This window comes from Acartia tonsa, chromosome 11, assembly GCF_053477335.1.
Source record: "Acartia tonsa isolate MP-2025a chromosome 11, ASM5347733v1, whole genome shotgun sequence".
NCBI lineage: Eukaryota > Metazoa > Arthropoda > Copepoda > Calanoida > Acartiidae > Acartia > Acartia tonsa.
The window spans coordinates 14985632-15009588 of record NC_137270.1 but is presented as its reverse complement, the minus strand read 5'-3'; the positions used below and the strand labels follow the sequence as shown (position 1 = coordinate 15009588).

Genomic DNA, 23957 nt, shown 5'->3' with positions numbered 1-23957 from the left:
GGGGGACCAAAATTTGATATGGGGTATTTTTTTCATGATGGGGGTAGTTTCAAGTGCTTATATCTTGAGAACCGTAAGAGATAGAGGCCTAGTTGCTTGACTGTGGTAACTCAGATTTACATAAGGAAGCCATTTATGCACATGGGGGACCAAAATTCGATATGGGGTATTTTTTTCATGATGGGGGTAGTTTCAAGTGCTTATATCTGGAGAACTGTAAGAGATAGAGGCCTAGTTGCTTGACTGTGGTAACTCAGATTTACATATGGAAGCCATTTATGCACATGGGGGACCAAAATTTGATATGGGGTATTTTTTTCATGATGGGGGTAGTTTCAAGTGCTTATATCTTGAGAACCGTAAGAGATAGAGGCCTAGTTGCTTGACTGTGGTAACACAGATTTACACAAGGAGGCCATTTATGCACATGGGGGACCAAAATTTGATATGGGGTATTTTTTTCATGATGGGGGTAGTTTCAAGTGCTTATATCTTGAGAACCGTAAGAGATAGAGGCCTAGTTGCTTGACTGGTAACTCAGATTTACACTAGGAAGCCATTTATGCACATGGGGGACCAAAATTTGATATGGGGTATTTTTTTCATGATGGGGGTAGTTTCAAGTGCTTATATCTGGAGGACCATAAGAGATAGAGGCCTAGTTGCTTGACTGTGGTAACTCAGATTTACATATGGAAGCCATTTATGCACATGAGGGACCAAAATTTGATATGGGGTATTTTTTTCATAATGGGGGTAGTTTCAAGTGCTTATATCTTGAGAACTATAAGAGATAGAGGCCTAGTTGCTTGACTGTGGTAACTCAGATTTACATAAGGAAGCCATTTATGCACATGGGGGACCAAAATTTGATATGGGGTATTTTTTTCATGATGGAGGTAGTTTCAAGTGCTTTTATCTGGAGAACCGTAAGAGATAGAGGCCTAGTTGCTTGACTGTGGTAACTCAGATTAAATTAAGGAAGCCATTTATGCACATGGGAATACATAAATTAATATGGGGTCATTTTTCTCTGATGGTGGGTAAAAATTGAATATAGGGGCCAATTTTTTATGATGCAGTTGGGGGGTGAAATCAGGTTAGGTTAGGTCAGATCAGGTCATGTTAGGTAAAGTAATATTAAGGGAAAGGGAAAGGCCCCCTTGCAGGGGTTGGGTTAGGTTGAAATGGGTCAGGTTAGGTTAAGTTAGGTTAGGTTAGGTTAAAATGGGTTAGGTTAGGTTAAGATGGGTTAGGTTAGGTTAAGATGGGTTAGGTTAGGTTAAGATGGGTTAGGTTAGGTTAAGTTAGGTTAGGTTAGGTTAAAATGGGTTAGGTTAGGTTTTGTTGGTTTAGGTTAGTTTAAAATTGGTTAGGTTAGGTTTGGTTGGGTTAGGTTAGGTTAAGTTAGGTTAGTTTAAGATTGAGTAGCCCTGCAGGGCTACTCAATATTACCTAACCTAACCTAATTACCTAGGTTGGGTTTGGTTCGGTTAGGTTAGGTTAGATCAAGTTAGGTTAGTTTAAGATTGAGTAGCCCTATTAAATTTCAATACCCCATGTGCATAAATGGCTTCCTTATGTAAATCTGAGTTACCACAGTCAAGCAACTAGGCCTCTATCTCTCACGGTTCTCCAGATATAAGCACTTGAAACTACCCCCACCATGAAAAAAATACCCCTTATCAAATTTTGGTCCCCCATGTGCATAAATGGCCTCCTTGTGTAAATCTGTGTTACCACAGTCAAGCAACTAGGCCTCTATCTCTTACGGTTCTCAAGATATAAGCACTTGAAATTACCCCCATCATGAAAAAAATAACCCATATCAAATTTTGGTCCCCCATGTGCATAAATGGCTTCCATATGTAAATCTGAGTTACCACAGTCAAGCAACTAGGGCTCTATCTCTTACGGTTCTCCAGATATAAGCACTTGAAACTACCCCCATCATGAAAAAAATACCCCATATCGAATTTTGGTCCCCCATGTGCATAAATGGCTTCCTTGTGTAAATCTGAGTTACCACAGTCAAGCAACTAGGCCTCTATCTCTTATGGTTCTCAAGATATAAGCACTTGAAACTACCCCCATCATGAAAAAAATACCCCATATCAAATTTTGGTCCCCCATGTGCATAAATGGCTTCCTTATGTAAATCTGAGTTACCACAGTCAAGCAACTAGGCCTCTATCTCTTACGGTTCTCAAGATATAAGCACTTGAAACTACCCCCATCATGAAAAAAATACCCCATATCAAATTTTGGTCCCCCATGTGCATAAATGGCCTCCTTATGTAAATCTGAGTTACCACAGTCAAGCAACTAGGCCTCTATCTCTTACGGTTCTCCAGATATAAGCACTTGAAACTACCCCCATCATGAAAAAAATACCCCATATCAAATTTTGGTCCCCCATGTGCATAAATGGCTTCCTTGTGTAAATCTGAGTTACCACATTCAAGCAACTAGGCCTCTATCTCTTACGGTTCTCAAGATATAAGCACTTGAAACTACCCCCATCATGAAAAAAATACCCCATATCAAATTTTGGTCCCCCATGTGCATAAATGGCTTCCTTTTGTAAATCTGTGTTACCACAGTCAAGCAACTAGGCCTCTATCTCTTACGGTTCTCAAGATATAAGCACTTGAAACTACCCCCATCATGAAAAAAATACCCCATAGCAAATTTTGGTCCCCCATGTGCATAAATGGCTTCCTTATGTAAATCTGAGTTACCACAGTCAAGCAACTAGGCCTCTATCTCTTACGGTTCTCCAGATATAAGCACTTAAAACTACCCCCATCATGAAAAAAATACCCCATATCAAATTTTGGTCCCCCATGTGCATAAATGGCTTCCTTTTGTAAATCTGTGTTACCACAGTCAAGCAACTAGGCCTCTATCTCTTACGGTTCTCAAGATATAAGCACTTGAAACTACCCCCATCATGAAAAAAATACCCCATAGCAAATTTTGGTCCCCCATGTGCATAAATGGCTTCCTTATGTAAATCTGAGTTACTACAGTCAAGCAACTAGGCCTCTATCTCTTACGGTTCTCCAGATATAAGCACTTAAAACTACCCCCATCATGAAAAAAATACCCCATATCAAATTTTGGTCCCCCATGTGCATAAATGGCTTCCTTATGTAAATCTGAGTTACCACAGTCAAGCAACTAGGCCTCTATCTCTTACGGTTCTCCAGATATAAGCACTTGAAACTACCCCATCATGAAAAAAAATACCCCATATGAAATTTTGACACCCCATCATGAAAAAAATACCCCATATCAAATTTTGACACCCCATGTGCATAAATGGCTTCCTTGTGTAAATCTGAGTTACCACAGTCAAGCAACTAGGCCTCTATCTCTTACGGTTCTCCAGATATAAGCACTTGAAGCTACCCCATCATGAAAAAATGACCCCATATTAATTTTTTGACCTCCATGTGTGAGTTTTAACCCCTTGCTTCAATGTTAATATCATAGCATTGTTTGCTACCCCATCTGTGTTTCTCAACCACTAATTATGTTTGATGACATCCAGAAAAATGTATATTATGTAGTTCAATAATCTGCCACTAGATGTTCCTATTTCAAACAAACTATTGTTTTTTTTTCTTCAATGGAGCCAAATTTTTATCTTAAAATATTAGGTAAAGTAAAGTATTAGAATATGTTGGTGATTTAGTATAAAAAAAGTCTTAAAAGAGAAATAAAAAAAATAAATAGAGGCATTTTTAAATTTTATTCAAAATATAGGAAAATATAGAAGAGTGAAAGGCATAGCTTCACTACAGTGGAGCATGGTAGCTTATGCTACCCTAATATAAATTCTTTCGCGCGAGGCACACCTCGCAAACCCCTCTAGACTCTCCCCCCCCCCACCCAGATTTTATTTCCCCTTCTGCCAAACATGCCCCCATCTATCAAATCAGACCCCACCTTCCAATTCTGGCCTCATCTTCAAATTTAGACCCCATCCTTCATTTTTGTCCCCTGTTCAATAATTTATCCCTTCTCTAACATTATTTTGTTTCTCTTGGAGAGGAACAAAATATGAAGATGGGGATCAAATTACAAGATGGGGACAAAATCACACGATGGGGTATAAATTTCATGATGCCGGGGGGGGGGGGTTTATTTTGATAGATGGCGGGGGGGGGGGGTTTATTTTTTCAGATGGGGTAGAATCTCACTCCTCAACTGGGAAATTGCCCGTGGTCCCCATCCCGTGAACATACAGTTATGTTACTCTGCCCCTCTATTCTTTTACTTTAATACTATGACAACTTCTGGATATGTAATCTTTAATCTTACCTATTCTTGTTCTCCCTGTTTTAATTCTTAGTTTCATTAAGTCCACACGTTTGTCATGGTCACGACAATTTCATTTCATGCGGGTGTGCCACCATGTCCGCATGTTGTCAAATACGCAACCGCATATTTTTTTAGCAACACAGACTGCTATAATTTTAACTAGGGTTGGTCCGTCCTTCAGTCTGACACAGTAAGTTAACAAAAATTAAAAAGGACTAAAAAAAATTGAAAATAGTTAGGCTTTTTTGTCTCAAGTTTGATATTTCACTAACTATTGAACCGATTGAGTCCTCAAAATAGAAATAGAAGAATAGAAGCATATTCTGAACACTTTTTTCGTCAAATCTAATAAGGAACATTTCTAGCAGACAAAAGTATTGTTTACTTTCGACTCAAGCTGATGTGGATTCTTAAAAAATTATAGACTCGCTACTCGATAGTGAGGCAAAATTATTTTTGTGAAAAATCATCCAAAAGCACATTAAAAATCTACAAAAATTAAACAAAATCATATGTTAATAACCCTTTTAAGATTTTATTTAATTTTTGTACATTTTTTTTTATTTCATTTTGGAGGATTTTCACAAAAATAATTTTGCCTCACCAGCGAGTAGCCAGCCTAACTTTTTTTTTAAGAATCCACCTCGTTTCAAAGCTTTCAAATTTAAACGAAATTTTTGGGCAATTAACTCTGATTCCGCAAAGCTTTCTACTAAGAAAATATACTGTTTACAGCTGACTTTTATCTATGTATGAAATGAAAAAAAAACATGCATTCGTAACAAGATGTGTACAAAATTTTAACCAATGAAATTAAATGTATGTACCGATGCGATTCTCCTATTGGCTCAATCAGACATTCCCTCTCTTTCTTAGTTCCTTTATTGTCCTCAAGTAGCCAAAGTAGTTATAATCCTTTTTCTGGACCTATATGAAGATTCTCTGTAAAGGAAAATCATATCGGTCCAGCAGTTTGCGAGATCCTTCGGTACAGACAGACACACATATTTTATATACGGATATGCAGTTCTGCTGATTCAATTTTTGCTACACATAGTGGAAGTGATGCCATACTCAAAACATACTGCACTCTAAATTGTACTGTAAAAATAGATATAGGATACGTGGATATTGTGACAGAGGGAAATTTTGTCGTCAATATAGTTTGCTGATATAGTCCTTAGTTATTGGTTAATACTTGTATAGTGCCAGAACAAATTTTAAACAAAGAAGTTAAAACATCTTTGTAGAGTTGCTAGGTACACTTTATAAATTGTACCTAACTTTTACAGATGGAATTGTTCTATCAATCTCAAACATTGCAGGTCTATTAAACTCTGTAAAATTTTCAGGGATTCTCCTCCATTGTACTACCCCGCCACCCCATGCTCCGGGTCCTTGCCACAGAAAATCCTGCTGCCACTGATCATTGCCATCTCTGGAGGAGCTGCAGCTGTCATCTACCTGGTTCCAGGTACACATTTTAATAGGGATCTAAAGGGATAAGACAATGGCCAATAAATTAATGTACATTCTCAACATTAGTGTAAAAGAAGGAGAAAGGGTTAAATAACTGTATCTCTTCAACTTAACCGCCTTGCGCAACCTATCTATTGGGTCATTGAAAATCAACCAATGGTGTCGCTTATATCAACACATCCAAGTAGCAGAAAATAATTTAGAAGCATATGAAAGAGGTATTTGAAAAAGGAAGGGAGGTAGTTGTCTGTATATAGATCTATACTATAGATCTGTTTACTCAACTAAATGCACGAACCAATCAAAATTCAATAAAACCTTAGCTAAAGAAAAAGAACACGTCATTATAAGACTTTGGGGACCAGTGCAATAAACAGCCCAATGTCCCCATAGTTTTAAAACCACTAACTTAAAATCTTTGGATACTTTTATTGAATTTTATTAGTTGTTCCAAAATAAAAGTAGCCAAACTTTTTAACTTATGATTTTAAGCTACAAAAAGAGTAATTTTTCTATTTTTCTTTGTCCTCATTGGAGATTTACATCAATTGTAATAAATTATTCTTACCCAATCAACCTACCTATTGATATTGAAGAGGTATGCTGAATATTTTGTGTGTTTTTCCTCATAGTGTCTATTAAGCATTAAAACACTTCTACCTTATTTCTTATAATAAATTAAAAATAAGGGGAGTGGGTAATATCTTTCCTATGCTTAATCCCTGCAAGGGACCCTAGCTCTGCAGAGCCCATAAATTCGTTGCTTTAACCCTGCAGGGCTAACCAGTACCCAATAAAACCTGTAGATAATTAATGTTTAGAATTGACAGAGGAAATAACTGATGAAAATGGAATGGTCCCCCACTCTTGCATGGATTACACTAGGTAGGGTTTTTCTTAATTGTAGAGTAGCTACCTATGCTTTAATAGAAATTTAAAAGCCAAGATATTCCCAATACTCCAATTTTTATGTCGAGTAACCGATATAGAATTTTTAACGTCTTTATTGTGAAACAGTTAGCACCTACTACAAAACTCTTTTATCAGTTCCCTCCCCCCAAAAGAGGTTATCATCCATAGGCGTCCAAGGGGGGGGGTAATGGGCCATTTGGCACCCCCAAAATTTTGTGAACAATACCCCCCCCAAAAAAAAATTACCCCTACCTTGGGGGTGCCGTAGGCACCCCCAACGATTTTGGGGGGGGGTATTTACCCCCCCCAAACCATTTTGGGGGGGTAAATACTCCCCCCAAAATAGAAAATCTTTAACAAAAAAAATTTTTGCGCGCTTCGCGCGCATTTTTAATACTAAATTTTTTAGAAAATTTAAATTACCCCCCCCAAAAATTTTACCCCGGGGGTAAATTTTGGGGGGGGTAAACAAATTTTACCCCTGCCAACAGATTTCAGGGGGGGTAATTACCCCCCCCAAGCAAATTTTACCCCCGGGGTAAAAATTTTGGGGGGGGTAAAAAAAATTTGCGGCGCGCTTCGCGCGCCATTTTACCCCCCCCAAAACCAAATTACCCCCCCCTTAAAAAAATTTTACCCCCCCCAAAATAAAAAGCTTGGACGCCCCTGTTATCATCACATACAGACTTTCCCAATTGTTTTTGTTCTGGGTCTGAATGTAATCATCCTTGTAAGAACGACTTTAGAGAAAAGAGTTTACCTAGAAACTCTAAATCGTGATGTACATAAAAATAAAAGTTAAGTAAAATTACATACTTTTTATATGTATGTATAAAATCTATTTATGTCAAAATAAGTGTAATAAAATTTTTCAAGTATGAAATTATGATGAATTTGTTTTAGCAAATTAAGTAAGGACTATTTTGTCCAAAATCGCGAAATTTTGTGAATAATTTAACAGCTAGCTAGGTGTATAACAAACCAAAAAAAATTGACGAAATTATTAGGATTATTTATACCTATGTTCATGAAAATTAAATAATTTAATTTTTTTTTACCCATTGCAAGTGATTCTGGCCTATTGTGGTTTTATTTGTACAATTTTGTGACTTGTATTTTGTAAATTAAGTTTTCATGATTTTTTTTTAAAGTAGCGCAGCTACTTTACATATAGGACAGGCCCAATTGTAGAGTTTAGACCGCATAGATACTGTAGAGTCTCGAAATCTTAGATAATATAATTTTTACTGGCCTTTTAAAGATTATAATTATAAAAATTATGATTTTCAACAGTTTTTTATTTATACTTCTAAAATACTATGTATTTTGCCTCCCTTCGTCACTTTCATGTTTTTTTCTTTCTTTTAGAGCGAAGCTTCTGCATAATAAAAGATTATATGTCAGTAAGTCAGTAAGATTTTATAATTGTCCGTCAATATAAAATAGGCAAGTACACTCCCCAAAAAATTGCAGTTAAAGCTTGTATATGTTCAAAAATTTAGTTATATAGTATATTATCTTTACTAAAAGATTTACTTTATTCATATGGTTTTATTTATCTTAATTGCTGTCTGATTCCTACTGCTCTACTTATGGATGTTGACATCCTTGTTAAAATAATTTGTCCATGTTGAATAGAGTAATTGCGTGTGAAAAGAAATTTCAATTTTTGTGCTTGTAGCCATTTTCTTATATTTATACAAAGATAATAATGTACAAAAAAAAACTTAAGTTAAGACAAATTCCAGTTTTGTTGGTCCCGAGGGACTGACAGTGCTCCGGCCAATAAAACTGTTATAAATCAATAAATCCATAGTATGATACGATATTCATGATTTTACAGTATGGCTAAGAACCGGTTCTAATCCAGCGGATATTAATTGGTTTCGCGACTGGAAAAAATATTGAACGATAGTCATTCAAAGATTAGTTAGGTTACTGCAATTGTGTCGTCTTCATGCAAAAAGAGCAATAAAAGGCTGCATAGAGACTGCATTTTAAGACTTACTGATGTACAACAGAAATTTCCTGTATGTAGAGTTGGTATGCTTCTTAACATGCTACGATTAAAATGTAGTAAATTTTCAATCTATCTATGGACATGAAATGGGGGACATGGGACTGTTAATTACACTGGTACCCAAAGTTTTAAAATCACGTTATCTTATTCTTTAATTCTAAAACTTTGGGTACTCTCAATTGAATTTTAAATGGTTGGTTCCCTAATCAGTGTCCAAAAACAAGAAGGGATTGTTTTATTTGTTATCATTGGGGGTGTATATGAATTAATCGTTCATTGTCTTATCCCCTAAGATCCCTGATCTATGGGGTAATTTACAATATCCTGTCTTCTAAGCTTTTTGTTTATGATTCGTTTAAATCACTAAGTTTTTTCTTCAATTTTGTAGTCGATTTTATAAACTAAACTAAAGTATCTGGATGTATGTTTGTGTGTGTGAATTGAATGCTTTACAATTTTCAGTAATTCTTTATATTGGTCCTCGGTTAGTTAATGCTATTTAACCCTCCCTCCTTAATAAAAGATATAACCCCAAACCAATGTATTTGTATTCCTGGCAGGGATGGGACATTGGTCTGTGGAAAAAACTGGCTCAAAAATTTTGATCCAGTTATCCAATTCATTGCTGAAAAAACTTCGGGTACTTTTATTAAATGTAAACAAACAAGGGAGATACGGAAAGTGTCATGTGTGACGTTATAAAAATACGTCTAAAGAGAATGGATGAGAGGAGAAGTGGGAAAGGAAACCTCTATAAAAGAGATGGATTTAGAAAAAATTTTATGACGTCACACATGACACTTTGGGTATCTCCACAAACTAGTATTTAACTTATTCACTAACCAATTTTAATCTACAGATATTTTTGTAAATCGCAATTAATGGTGTAATTTAATTTTTCGTTCATTGTCTTATCCCTTAAGATACCTTATTATATATGAATGCGTATGAATGTATAAATTTAGGTATTATGACAGGAAATAGATGATATATGACTAACTTTCTCGTGAAACCATTTTTCATTCAAGAAACATGGATTTGTTTTATAGAAGTTAATTGATTGCTTCTATTCATACCCAGTTCTAACTTTTTTTTGTTTACCGGTTCTCAGCCATAATAAAAAATCATGTATAGCACCGTATTACAAAGATTTTCTATGAATAATAAAAAAAATCATTAAATTGATACCAGTTTTGTTAGCATAGCACTGAATTTTTATTGTACTATTCTCTGAAAGCTGTCTATTATACGATAAATAACTATTAACACCTATAAACCTCCAAAAATTGAAAACCTTTGCCTTTGTCCCTAAAATTTAGGCAAATGATACGAATGAAATATTAAAAAATCAGTCAATGAGTATTTTGGATTGCATTATACTAACACTTTAATTTGCCTTAGTCGTATAAATTCGCTATAAATGCTATTAAATGTATTGGAGGAAGTAGGTATGGAGGGGGGGGGGGGGGGGGGCTTTCACACATCCCTGATACAAACCCTGCTCTTATTATTTGTATTTTGCCTAATGATTTAAATTTAGTGCTGTAAATGTTTTCTTTAAATTGTCAAAAGCAAAGCTTTTCTACAATTAGGGCCCCTCTTTCAGTAAAGGATAGCTTTAAAGGGACTGTGAACGTAAATTTTTCTCATCTTAATATCAAATGTTAACATTATCTTATTCCTAATATCTCACAGATAGAGCAAAACGCGCTTTTGTTTGCTTAAAAAACGGCTTTTTCCGACGATTTTTATAAGGTACGGGGAAAGGAAGAAATTTTCCGTATTATATAAAATGTGCATTAAATTGCTTTTTTCTCCCATTGTAGCTAGAATTAAACTTTTTCACATAGTTCTAGATTTTTCCTAACAGTTAAGCTGACTTTTAACATAATCCTTGCTTTAATCCAATGTATAGTTACTTAGAAATTGATAAAATAAGCAATATTTTTTTATTGAAAACCAAATACAATAACAAAGCCAGAAACAGGTTTTTTATTAGTATCCAATTAACTTTAAATGGCCCATCTCTCGCCCACCTTTAATTACAAATTTGTAAATAATAAAGACGCAATATTTCTTTATAAACAGTCTGATAAAAGTGTAAACTAATTCTCCAAAGTGGGTTATTTATTGTTCAACACAATAAAAAAGGATATTATTATTTTATATAACCTATGAGATTCAACCCTTTGTAGACAGTAAGGTATTTTTTGTCAATAATACGAATTTAAAATATGTCTTTATTACCTAATTACTACGTTATAAAAAAACGAATTGGCAATTTTATAGCATAAAATAAATCCTTAACAGTAAGTAAATTGTTTCAACTATATATGACAAGTTAAATATCCCTACAAACATTATAAGAAACAAAAACGTTCAGATTTTCCCTGTTTTTTCCTTTTTCCCTCTCAAAATACCATAAAATCAAGGCATTATTTCTGGATATTTTTGTGATTAGGACATTTTTGGTTGATCAGTGTAGTGAAATGTGCTTAGTAAATGTTAAGATTTGATAATCAGATGAGAAATTTTTACGTTCACACTCCCTTTAATGGTGTATTTAGGCATGTTAAAATTGTCCTATCTATATTAAAGGAGCAGAGCAGCATACTTATGATCATATCTAAAACAAATCCTTTAATATTAAAAGGGCTGTTATTCTTTATTTGTTTTTTTGTCTGTCCGTCTCATTTACTACGCTTCGCTTTTATGAATGTTGCCATCCTTGTTTTTTCTTTTCTTTTTCAATAAACAAGATAATGTTATTTTAATAGCAGGAAGTTATTAGAAAACTATAAAAATATGATAGGTATATTAAGGGGACAGTAATTTCCGCAACGGAGGAATTTAGTTATTTATTATAGACAGCTTTCCGCGGATATTAAAATGAAAAATTACAACAATAGTATTGATTAATGATTTCTATGATATTTGTCGAAAATTGTCTGTAATACAATGCTATAAATGATTTTCCGTATGGCTGAGAACCAGTTATTTAATATATTTTGGGCAAAGCAGACAGATCCATAGTGATCTATTCATGGTTACCCGGGCAGAACTGATTAGGATTTAGGTTGTTTAATGTTATAGTAATTTTAATTGTATTCTATATATTTTTTTGATTTTATGACTATGTTTAATTATTATGCCCAAATAAATATGTTTATGTTTATAATCCACCGGTTTTTTAATCAGTTTTGACGCTATACTGGAAATTATATTCTGTAAAATTATTCAAGGAAAAATGAGCAAAAATTAATGCTTTTGATTCATTTGGCAAAATTCTTATAAGTTTCCTAGCTAGCTTATGATGGTTTCCAGTTTTCTAAGCCTTGCATGGATATATAGAAGATTTAAGGCTTAGAAAACCCTAACTTCTAGGCTAGTAGCCAATATAAACTAAAATAATAAGATGTCTCTCTGTCGGTATATACGCTTCATGGAAATTTAAGTTGGTTTTAGTCTATTTTAAGGGTTCAGTAACTAGACAAAGAAACAACCCGAGAAAAAAAACCTCCTCTCTCCACCCCCAAAATAAAAGAGAACATTTTTACAAATGATTACAAAAACCTCTTTTGGAAATGGAGGGAATCTAAGCCTCTCTTGGGCCAAAACCCCTTGAGGTTATGGGTAAATCCACTAATAAATTGTAGAGTAGATACTCTTTTGATTATTTGTCCTTTTACAGTTACCAAACAAAAAGTCAAAATTTCCAGTATAGCTTCAAAATCAAAAGCTAGGAAAAGAACAGGGTTTCGGTAAATTTAAGATATGTAAATATGGGTAGTGGGACAAACTGTCTAAAAAATCACCCATGTGACGTCATAAAAATGAGGGTTATCTATCTCTTTTTAGGGGTTTTCTTTTTAACTTCTCATCTCATCTCCCTCATTTTTATGACGTCAAATGGCTGTTTTTTTAAACACCTTGTCCCACTACATTTATAGACATAGAATTATGAACACAGTTTTTTTTATTATTTTATATCAATATAATAAGTTTTTTTTAGTACCAAGTGTATAATGGGCTGTTTATAACAATAGTCATAAGGTTTAATAATAATGTTTTCTTATTCGTTGGCTTCACAACTTTTGAGACTTTTATTGAATTTTGATTGGTTGGTTCATTAAATTGAATGCCCAACGTTTCAGCCACTAATTATAATCTACAGACAGGTTAATTTTGTGTATCATCATTAGGGAAGTACATATCATTTTATCGTTCATTGTCTTATCCTTTAAGATCCCTGATAAAATCATTGATTATTTATCTATTTTCCTGATCAAAGGGAAGCTTCTGACAGATTGCATGAATTTTAATTTTCTAAATATTAAAATTAATGCACATTTCACTCTTTTTAACAGCCAAAAATGTATGCAAATGAATTTTGTTTTTGTTTTTATAATAAATGATAATTTTTGCAGCCGATCTTAGGAGCTTAGCTGCGGTTTAGTCGCCATTTAATTCTATCAAGCTTTCAAAACATGAATTATCTGCAAATCTTATATTTTTAAACAAATATGCTTGCTAAATACGGAGACTTCAACAACAGTCAAAATAATAAACGGAAAAAGATTGCTTTAACATGAATGAGCATGGTGCTTTCCCTCACATTGCCTAGTTAAGAACTGACCCCTCCCCTTCCTTTGTTGTATATTACTTTAGGTCAGGTTAGGTTAGGTTATATCGGGTACTGTAATTAAAATAAGGATTGAAGGTTCAGTGCTCTATAGGCACTTTGAGGGAAAGCATCATGCTCCATCTATAATGAGACTTTTAAAAATCTTAGAAAATATATTATTGAAAGGTTTCGTGGTTTTAAAAGAATTAATAATATATATTTAGGGTTCTATCAGTGACGAATGAGAACAATGACAAGTTTATACCTGACCTGTACCAGACACTGGTCTTCATTGTGGGCGTGGTTCTACCCCTCCTCCTTGCCCCGCCCACCATTCTGGTTGCTGCTGTAAGGTAAATTTGTAATTTTCATTAATTTTAGTTTAATAAATTTTCTTACTTTAGTCAGATGCGAAAAAGTTTTCTAAAATTAAATTTATTATTACTTTATAGACCTTTCTTCATTATCAGATATGTTTTCATCTTGTTATTGCTGTTATATTATTTAGATCTTGTATGAAAGGACAATGCTGCCACGTAAAGTATAAGCAGGTAAAAATAATTAAAATTCCAATCATTTGCAAACACATAACTTAAATTAATAATCAATTTAACTTTCCTATTTTTTTTGTTGTTTAGTAACATCACCCTAAACATTTGATGTTTTTTCCTACTTGGGGGGGGGGGGTATTTAGGTTATATCTTTACAATAGAAAATGCACATCCTCTCTCAAATAATAGTCCAAAACAAGTCTTGAATCAATAATTAAAAATTGTGAAACGATCCGTCCACCGTTTACGAGATCATAGCGAACATTGGAAATATTTCAAATACCTACAAGTTTATTTTATGTATATTTCTTTTAAGAGGTGAAAATGCTGTATTTGAAGGGGTTAATAATGACGTATTGACCAAAAAGCTAAACTAGGGTTTTAAAATATGCCATTATCGATTTTTTAATTGAAGAATTTGTAAAAAAAAAATTATTTTAGAATGCTGGAGAGTTGCTGTGCGTCCTGTTTATTGTTTTCTTCTATCTTGGTACTGTTGTAGCCGTCGTTTTGCCAAGGTACATTTTTATGAAATAGTTAAAATTTGCTGAGGGTTGGGTAAAAACCACTCACTCATTTTCCTGGACGTCCTTGGACTGTGCTATGAGCTGTTTGGTAGCTTGGTGCAATCGTTTGGCATATCAAAAATATTTGGCATATCAAAATACTTTTTATCTTAACAAAAACTCCCTGTTTATAATAACTTTTCATTTGTCAATGGATGTTGAATATAAGTTGACATTAGTTTCTTCATCAAGTAGCAGGGAAAGGGATGTTGTATAGGGGGTAATTCTTATTTTAGTCTGCTGCAAGTTTCACTTTTTGAGGAAACTTGAAATTCTGGTGTTATATCCAAGTAATGATACATCCATTCTTCGCCGTATCAAAAAGCACACTATTCTATTTCTAAACCAGGAACAAATTACCAAGTTTAATTGTTTGAAAATGCAATTCAGAGATCTAAAGGGATATGACAATGGTTGATGTATATCTGTAATGATGATACACAAACTTACCCCTTCTATAGATTACTATTAGTGGTTGAAACGTTTGGACAATCAACTTCATGAACCAAAGTTCTCAAGCCAAAGAATAAGAAACTTTATTATAAAAATCTAGGGACTACTGAAATTAACAGCTCAATGTTCCTTCTAATCCCGATAAAAATGACCATATGATAAACAAATTAATTTTTTTTAGGCTGGACTCTAAGATTGGACTGGATGAAATTGAGTTGGAATCAGCACCTACTCTATGGGAACTTGCCAATGCTGTGGCTAGGCCGGTCAGTATTCATAGTAGCAATGGATATACAATATGTGGATATTGTGACAGGGGAATTTTATGACGTCAATTTAGTTTGTTTATATAGTCCTCAGATATTGGCGTTTCTCAAAATTGTGAGAGAGAGAGAGAGATTGGTGTAAGTCATAAGCAGGGTTGGGGTATTGTTATATTAGCCAGCTGGGAGAAACATTTTATAAGAGTATATGAGGATCTTTCACAACATCCACTTTTTCTATTTCCATTTTAATAGTTCAGTTGCACTTTATTTATCTCAGTTCGCTTGTAATATGGATATAACTTCTTATTATACTCTAATAATTGAAAAATATTTATATGCTAAAGATACAAAATATATTTATTATCCTTTGTTGATTAAAATTGTATAAATATTGCTCCTAATATATATGCTCCCAAGAGAAATCGTTTAGACAAAAATGATCCGCTGAACTTTTACTTTTATTACTAAAATTTAAAATGGAAAGGGGTATACAACCTACCTCAAGGACCTTCAGACTTTAATTAAAGAGAAGCTACATTTTTTTTCAGATAATGATAAAACCTACATAAACAGTTTAATTTTAAATGGGGTTTTATTAATCTTAATTTTGGATTGGAATATCTTTTGAAAGCTTAAGAATAATCATTTCATTTATATGTTTTTTTTAGGTTATCTGTTTCTTGTGTAATCCAGGAGTTTGGGATGGCGTTGTATCTCTTTGTACTTGTTCCAGGTAAATATTTTTAAATGCAGGGTGTCCAAAAGGTTAATGATAGCGTTTTTTTCTTTGTACTTGTTCCAGGTAATTATTTTTAAAATACAGGGTGTCCAAACATTACTCTATTGCAACTGGGTGTCCAAAAAGGTTAATGATAGCGTTTTTTTATATGTACTTGTTCCAGGTAATTATTTTAAAAATACAGGGTGTCCAAACATTATTATATTGCTGTTGGGTGTCCAAAAAGGTTTGGGACGGCGTTGTATCTCTTTGTACTTGTTCCAGGTAAATATTACCCAATATTTCTAATAGTTATCTATCTCCGGAGCGCTTTCCGCAGATAATAAATTGTAATATCATAAGTTTCTAGTTTTGTTGGCCCATAGGGGCCGAAGTCCAGGGCAAACAAAACTGGTATTAGTTTTATGACTTTTATTTTATTATGTGTTATAAAGCATGAGATACCAGTGTAATTTACATCCCAATGTCTCATCCCTCACTGAATTATTCCACAAACATGAGGGTGCTACAACATTTTCTTTATTTCTACTGAGTTCCCCAATTTTTTAAAAATTAAACAGCTAGGGATAAATATTTTACCATGACATATTTTGACATGTTGTGGATTAGACACCTAACACAAAATAATACTTTCTACTTTATTCAATGTGTACGAGTTTTTCCATTTTCCATGAATATTAAAACAAAAATCCCAATATTAATACCAGTTTTGTTAGCCCGGGCCTTGGTCCTTTAGAGACAGACAAAACTGGTTTTGATCTTATAATTTTTCATTTTAATATCCGCGGAAAGCTGCCTATATTATTGTTTTTTTTTCAGACATGAATCTGTGAATCTCCACGAGGAGGAGGAAGGTGTTGCCCTACAACCGGTAGTCGAGCGCGTGTCCTCATTGTAAATATATTAAAATTGTAACTCATGTCCACATGGATATATATCAGTTAACTTATTCTATTTGTAAATTTCAAAGATTTAATCTCAAATAATCTCTCAATTTAAATTATTTTTGTATTTTTTTGTTCCAAAAACAACCTATATTTCCTTGATGTACTAGTTATTTAGTGCCAATATGAGGTAACTGAAATTTGCCTGTAAAAAAATGAAAATTTCATTTCACTGGCCAATATTAATAATAGAAATAGTGGGATCTAGTTCAGTTCACGGTGAAATGTTCCTTGGTAACGATTATGGGCGTCTTTTATGCAGGGAGTAAGGGAGGGGACAATGGGCAATTAATTCAATTTAAGAGTTTTTGAAGACAGGCCATGAAAACCAGAATAATCCCGAAAATATGGTGGAAATTGTAAAGTGATTGTTGATTAAATCTAGAAAACCATAAACTAAGAAAAAAGTTCCAAGAAAAAAAGCAATCATTTGAAAATAAGATTACCAGTATTACAGACTGACATAACCATTCTGTAATTAATTACTAGAAATATCTCCCTGGATCTCCTCAGATGACAGGGAAAGAGAAAAGAGATTTGGGGGCAAGTGATGTGAACACGGAAAAAAGGGGCAGGCAGGCGTGTAGCTGGATGGGCAAGTATATGACCCGCACGCCTTCCTGCCCCTTTTTATCCTGTTTATTTCCCCCACCTCCCTTCTCCATTTCCCTTTTCGTCTACTTTTAAAAAGGAGGTGGGGATGAAGGGAGTGAAATATAGTATGGGAGGGGGGCCGTGTATTTATATTTGAACTACTCTCTGTCTGCAAAACTATATATATTCAAAACTAACATAGCGAGTAACGGCATTTCTTGCGCAAGTCCCCAAACTCAGTCAGAAACTGCTAAATTCTTGCACATTCCCTTTAAGCCAGTCCCCAAAGTCTGAGACTCCTAAAGATTGAATATTCGATCCATTGTCCCCTCCCTTACTCCCTGTCTTTTATGCCTCTTAAATCGATTCTGTCGTTTGGCAGCTAGCATCCTTTACAGTTCATAGATTTTCGGAGCTGAGATAATCTTTACACTGCCCTTGATCTGATTAGTGTGACGCAAATATCATGCCATATCTAAGACTATTTTTTTATCAGGCACATTTCAGATGCTCCCCAATTTTCTCTATATTTAAATGTATATAGAATACGTGGATATTGTCAGATGATATTCTAGCATACCCCAATAAAATGTTTCTACCAGCTGGCTAAAATAACAATATCCCCTTCCCGCTTATGACATTATCCCATCTCAATGGAGGAACGTATTGACCAATATCTTTGGGCTATATTAGCAACGTCAAAAATAGGGTTGGGCCGGATAATTTTTTGGCCGGATACCGGATATCCGGCTGATTTTTAGTGCCGGATATCCGGTTCCAGCCGGATATCTGGCCAACGTTCGATATCCGGCAAATTACCGGATATCCGGCCGGAAAACACGGCGTCATAAATCAGCCGGATATTATGTAACCGGATAGTTTTAATATCCGGCCGAATATTGAAAATGACCGGATATCCGGCCGGATAACCGGCCAGACCGGATATTCGGCCCAACCCTAGTCAAAAATTTCCCTGTCTCAATATCCACGTATTTTATATCCAATAGATTTCATAAAAAACGCAGCTGGCTATGAACTAAAGAATTGTTTTTATGAAAGATATTTGTAAGTTTTGATTCTACTGCACAATAACCAATCTCTTGTAATTTATGTGAAAAGATTTTTTTTATGATTTTCAAATAATACCCTTTACAATAATTTATTTGGAACACAGTAATAGTGTCTGACTGATTATGACGTAACAAAAAAAAATTAGCCAATGAGAGGCCGTTATTGACCAATGGTAAAATTTACAGTGGCCTCTCATTGGCTAATTTTTTTTGTTACGTCATAATCAGTCAGACACTATTACTGTGTTCATTTATTTGCTGTAGAATTTATAGTAATACTAGTGGCGTGCACAGCGATTTACAAAGGAGGTAACAAACTTTTAGGGGGTAAAAAAGGTTAAGATAGTGTTGACCCCCCCCCCACCCCTTCAGCACGCCACTTATTAATACTGTTCGAATATCTTTGATAAAAAGTCTCTTTAAGTTTGTAGTTTTTAATCTCAACAGCTAAAAAGAATCTGAATAATAGCTATTTATCGCATCATATCGACAGCTTTCCGCAGATATTAAAATGAAAAAAGATTAAAACCAGTTTTTGTAGGCTGGCTTACAAAACTGGTATCAATTTAATGTTTTTTTACTTTTATATTAGTAGAAAATTGTCTGTAATCCGATGCTATACATGATTTTTCAGTATGGCTGATAACTGGTTCAAATCCAGCGGATATTAATCAATTTTGAAGCCATAGTGGACAATTCATTATAATCTGTCTTTCTATGCCTTTTTGTATTGTTAATTATTATTATTCTAAGTTATAATAATTTTTAATTATTTAAGAAATAACTCAATTTTTTATTAATATTTATTTTTCTTCCAAAAGATCTCTGTTATCAAAAAAGGACAAAGCAGCCGCCAGTAAGCCGCCAAAAAGCGGCTAAATGACAGATGCTAAGCCCTTTAAAAATGTATGTATTTAGTTATATATTTACATACTATGAAAAGATCACAAAAAGTTAATTTCTGTTACAATAATATTTGATTTTTTTGTAAATAGATATTTTTACTAATAAAATATATGTTTTTGATACAAGCAATACTATAAACTTTAATAGCATCGTATTACAGACAGCTTTCCGTGAATATTAAAATGAAAATTACAAGATAAAACCAGCTTTTTTAGACCTGAGAGGCCGAAACTATTATTAATTTTATGATTTTTTTTAATAATCGTAAAAATGTATGTAATTCGATGCTATACATGATTTTCAGTGTGGCTGAGAACCGGTTCTAAACCACCGGATGATAACCGGTTTCGAACCTATACTGGAAATCCAAAAAAAAATTGCCATTAAAACACACCTAGTTTGATATTTTTTGATAAATTTAACAACCAAACAAATGCAGCTTTTTAAAATACTCAATAATTTAAAGAGGAGCGCAGCTACTTCTTAATTGTATTTAATTTGTTAATTGACTGACATCTTAACAAGTTGTATATAGAAAATTGTAATTAACACCAATGTGTAAAAACTTATCATGTATTATTATTTTATTTAGAAAAATAAACTTTCTATAAAACAATCATTTTTTAAACTTCTATTCTATGATCTAATTTGGAAAATTAGAAGCTACACTTTTGTATGATGTTATCCTTGTTAAAATAAAATACAGGTTATCTGTATGTATGTTGTCATAATGGATGTCAAATATATGTGGATATTAAGACAGGGGAAAAATTATCATCAATTTAGGTTGCTATTTCCCCTGTCGTTTATTGGTCAGTTCGTTTGTCCAATAGAAGGAGTGGATATGGGGTAAAATGGATGTAGGAATCGTTATTTTATTCCGCTACAAGGTTCATTTGGTTAAAGTTCATGATAATCTGGTGTAAGATCCAAGTAATAATAAATCCATTGTTGTTTATTGACTATTATTGACTCTAGGGGCGTTGTGAGTTGTGACTTTTCGAGTACAAGTCCTCTCGACGTTACCTTTGAACATAATCTGTATTTTATATTGCAATGTAACGCGCTCAATCGCTCGCCTAGGGTATCCATCAGACAACCAACCCTTTGATTGAACGACTTTTGTCTGAGAAGTCCTAACTGTGCATGGTAATGAGTTACGCCTGTTTTAGGCCAAGGCATTCCCCCTACTCTAACTATTAATGTCGCGCACCTGACATAGCAGCAGTAGGAACAATTTTAAACGTCTTCAGTTATGACGCGGTGTTAAGCTTAGATTCGAACCTATCATCTCCCCGACGACGAGCGGATATGCTACATGTAGAGCCACTGAAGCTGGTTGTCATCCATGTTTAGTTTATCTAGCATGGATTCTATGTTGATTAGTGATGGCCGGTTGTTTGGTGTAATATTTATGATAGGCAATGTTTGTCCACGTGGGTTTGCTGCTTGCAGATATCAGAACATTCTCAACTTCACTAAAAAAAGGATACATTTAGTGGCGTGCACTGGAATTTGCCGAGGGTATGTGTGAACCTTTAGGCGATAATGGATAGGCAGTCCTACATAGCCAACATGTAAATTTATTTTCAGTTTTATTTTTCTTGACTTAGCAGGGGAATCCGAATTAATCCGCAATTCTTTACTAATCAAAAACCTAGCAGCATTATTTCGTACAATAAGCAGTTGACTGAAAGTATATCTAGGGTGAATGTGATACATTACCCCCATAGGATAAATATAATATAAGTGGATATTATGACAGAGGAAATTTTGTCTTCATTTTAGGTTGCTACTATAGACCTCATTAGGAAGGCAGTGGATAGAGTAACAGGGGAATCTCATATAAGCAAGGTGGAACTACTATTTTATTAGGATACTAGCGGCTTCCCCCTAGCATCTAGGGGCTCTTTGTCGAAGGAATATGGAACTGAAGAAAAATAGCCTAACTTTAAAAAAAAATGAAATAGCCTAAAACCATCCCGAGACCTATAAGAAGCTGCACTGTAAAGGAGGACAATATCGATTCAGTGGTTAGCGAAATCCTTCGCTACAGACAAAAAAGTTTACTACTTTATATATTGGGAGGATATGCGTTTTTTATTGGGAGGGTATTGGTACCCTTCCTAAAATAGTTACAAACCTTCCCGAGACCTATGTGAAGCTACATTGTAAATGAGACCCTTATTTGTCCAGCGGTTAGGGATATCCTTTAGTAAAGACAGATACAAACACAGATCCTGTTACTTAAAAGAATTAGACTCCCACTCAGTTTTGTCTGAATTCTGAATTCGTATACCTGGCTTTCGGTCTTTCCATAGGTGAATATAGGAAGCAGTCGGCCAGAGCATTCAGAGAATTATCGGTCATCGCGGATAAAATACTTGGATTCTCCTGTAAAAAACATTCAGGATTATAATAGGCATCAGGGACGTCTAAGCTTTTTATTTTATGTGGGGTAAAATTAGGGGTTTCAAATGTTTGAGGGAGGTAATCTAATGTATTTTTTTTTATAATTTTGAGGGGGTTAAAATGAGGGGTTTTGAAGGTTTGAGGGGGTAGTCTAATGTATTCTTTTTTATTTTGAGATTTAGATGAGGGCATTCAAAGTTTAAGGGGGAAAACACCCCTTTACCCCACCCTTGGACGTCTATGTTTACATAAAGTAAAAGAAATACTGTCTGCCTGTCTATCATGACAAGGTTTTGAACAAATTGGAAAAATTTAATTGAAACCCCCCCTAAAAAACTGTCAATTGTAATGTCTGGAGGTAAGTATATAAAAGAATTTTGGTTGGTATATGTAGGTATATGTAAAAGTTTTATCAGTTTTATATTTGATAAAATTAATTCTACTATGCCTTAATACCTTTTTCTCCATAGCATCAGCAAGGGCCATATCCTGTTTGTTTAATCTGTACGAATATCTTGTGCAGAGATCCTTAAATTATATATTTTTTAATTAATTTCTTTCATAAGTTAATTGATTAATCAATTGGTAATTAAATTTTAGTGTAATTGAAAAGGTAAGAATGAGAGCAAGATGGATATGTTATATACATACGTGGACATGGTGACCCTGGAAAATTTGTCGTCAATTTAGCTTGCTAATATTGACCTCATTTATTGCTCAGTAGGTTCAGTAGAAGGGGATGGAGGACCTTTGAAAGAAATCATTTTACACCCCCAAAAAAATAAAGTTTGAACGTCATTGCTTCAGGGGTAAGATTTTAATTTAACTCCAAAAAAAACTTTTTGTACCATTTTGAATACAAATTAATAAAGCAACCTGAATATCCCATGGAGGCCTTTCATACATCCACTGTAAAAGAACGCAACCTGAATTTAAAAAAATAATCATGAAAATCTAAAAATTATATTATCCATCAATTTGTCAGTTCAATATATCTAATGTCGTTGTCCATTGTCCATATTTTTTTATCCATAGTATTTGTTAATCTACCTATCTTAATTGTCCATTAATATAAACATTTTGATTAAATTAGTCTCACCATCTATATTTTTTGTATGTCCGTGCGTTAGTCAGTCAGTAACGTTATGTGGGAAAGATGATTTTCTCAGCTGCTATGCAATATAGACGGCTTATTTTTATGTAAAGATTCTCTACGAATAAGCATCCAGTATGTATCTTATAAAGTCCGTAGGTCTGTTAGTCATGCTTCAAAATATCAATGTTAAAAAATATAAAAAAAATTTCGAAAGTTTCGTGATTTTGTCTGGAATATTTATATTCTTGAATTTAACAAATGCTCTTTAGATTCTTTAAGCTTCTCTAGTTATGGATGTTGTCATCCTTGTTACATTCTATCTCTTCTTCATTTTATCTGTATTGTATGTTTTACCATACATACATATTAATGTCTATATCTTACCTAAACTCCAAATATCAGAGCATAGAGTAGGTCTATCTTCTCCAAGAACTACCTAAAATATAAAAAAAAACAGTATTAATAATTTAAATAGTTATATAAGATAAAACTGTTCTTTCCTTTATATGCCCATGGAGAATTAATCATGTCTCTGTGGGTTGCACTAACTTTACGGGGCTACCATGTGCTCAAATAACCTAACCTAATCTGACATAAAGTAATAAATAAACAACAAAAAACGGCACTACCCCTTTTTCCTTACTTTAAATTCTTTTTAAATAAAGGGAGGGGGGGGGGGTTGTGCTCTATAATTCGTTTTTTTGGTGAGTTAATTTTACCAACGACACTACAACTAAAGTCTGTTTATCTGTCTATCTAAAATAAATTTGAATTACAATCGTGTTTATAAAAAAACAACATAAAATACTTTTACATTATAAGAACGTACAGACGGAATACCCTAATCATAGAGGAGCTACGCTACTAAAACTTACTTCTGGTGCTTGATATGGATTAAAATATACCAGAGGTTGTCCTGTCTCCTCCATAAAAAAGTTCTTAAAGTCCCACAGTCCAAAATCAGTTATTTTTGGAATTTTTGCCTGTTCAACACAT

General features: G+C 33.9%; 2 protein-coding genes across 3 annotated transcripts in view; one reads left to right on the top strand and one right to left on the bottom strand.

Moving 5' to 3' along the window:
- The window catches only part of LOC145331389 (uncharacterized), a 24405-nt gene extending 4336 nt beyond the window's left edge, over window positions 1-20069 (top strand). Inside the window, exons 5-13 of one of the 2 annotated variants that reach the window (XM_080176017.1) lie at window positions 5682-5803; window positions 6630-6693; window positions 13589-13717; window positions 13873-13915; window positions 14357-14433; window positions 15116-15200; window positions 15869-15895; window positions 16166-16203; window positions 16759-20069. In XM_080176017.1, the coding sequence (XP_080032143.1) occupies window positions 5682-5803; window positions 6630-6693; window positions 13589-13717; window positions 13873-13915; window positions 14357-14433; window positions 15116-15200; window positions 15869-15895; window positions 16166-16203; window positions 16759-16837 (664 nt within the window). In that variant the 3' untranslated portion in view covers window positions 16838-20069. Of the gene's footprint in view, window positions 1-5681; window positions 5804-6629; window positions 6694-13588; window positions 13718-13872; window positions 13916-14356; window positions 14434-15115; window positions 15201-15868; window positions 15934-16165; window positions 16204-16758 lie in introns of both variants that reach the window. The other variant, XM_080176015.1, reaches the window with a different exon arrangement.
- LOC145331390 (uncharacterized) lies at window positions 19881-23957 on the bottom strand. The gene is made up of 6 exons (XM_080176018.1): window positions 23837-23957; window positions 23346-23397; window positions 22742-22791; window positions 22322-22393; window positions 21753-21847; window positions 19881-20931 (listed from the first exon to the last, which is right to left on the bottom strand). The coding sequence occupies exons 1-6, from the start codon at window positions 23888-23890 to the stop codon at window positions 20811-20813; spliced, it is 444 nt and encodes a 147-aa protein (XP_080032144.1). The 5' UTR covers window positions 23891-23957; the 3' UTR covers window positions 19881-20810.

Bases quoted from the DNA above. Each gene is read 5' to 3' on its own strand.
- LOC145331390 (XM_080176018.1), bottom strand. From the start codon at position 23,890: ATGGAGGAGACAGGACAACCTCTGGTATATTTTAATCCATATCAAGCA. The intron at 23,398-23,836 runs GTAAGTTTTAGT...TTTATATTTTAG, and splicing joins ATCCATATCAAGCACCAGAA to GTAGTTCTTGGAGAAGATAG. The intron at 21,848-22,321 runs GTATTAAGGCAT...TGTTTTTTACAG, and splicing joins CTGATGCTATGGAGAAAAAG to GAGAATCCAAGTATTTTATC.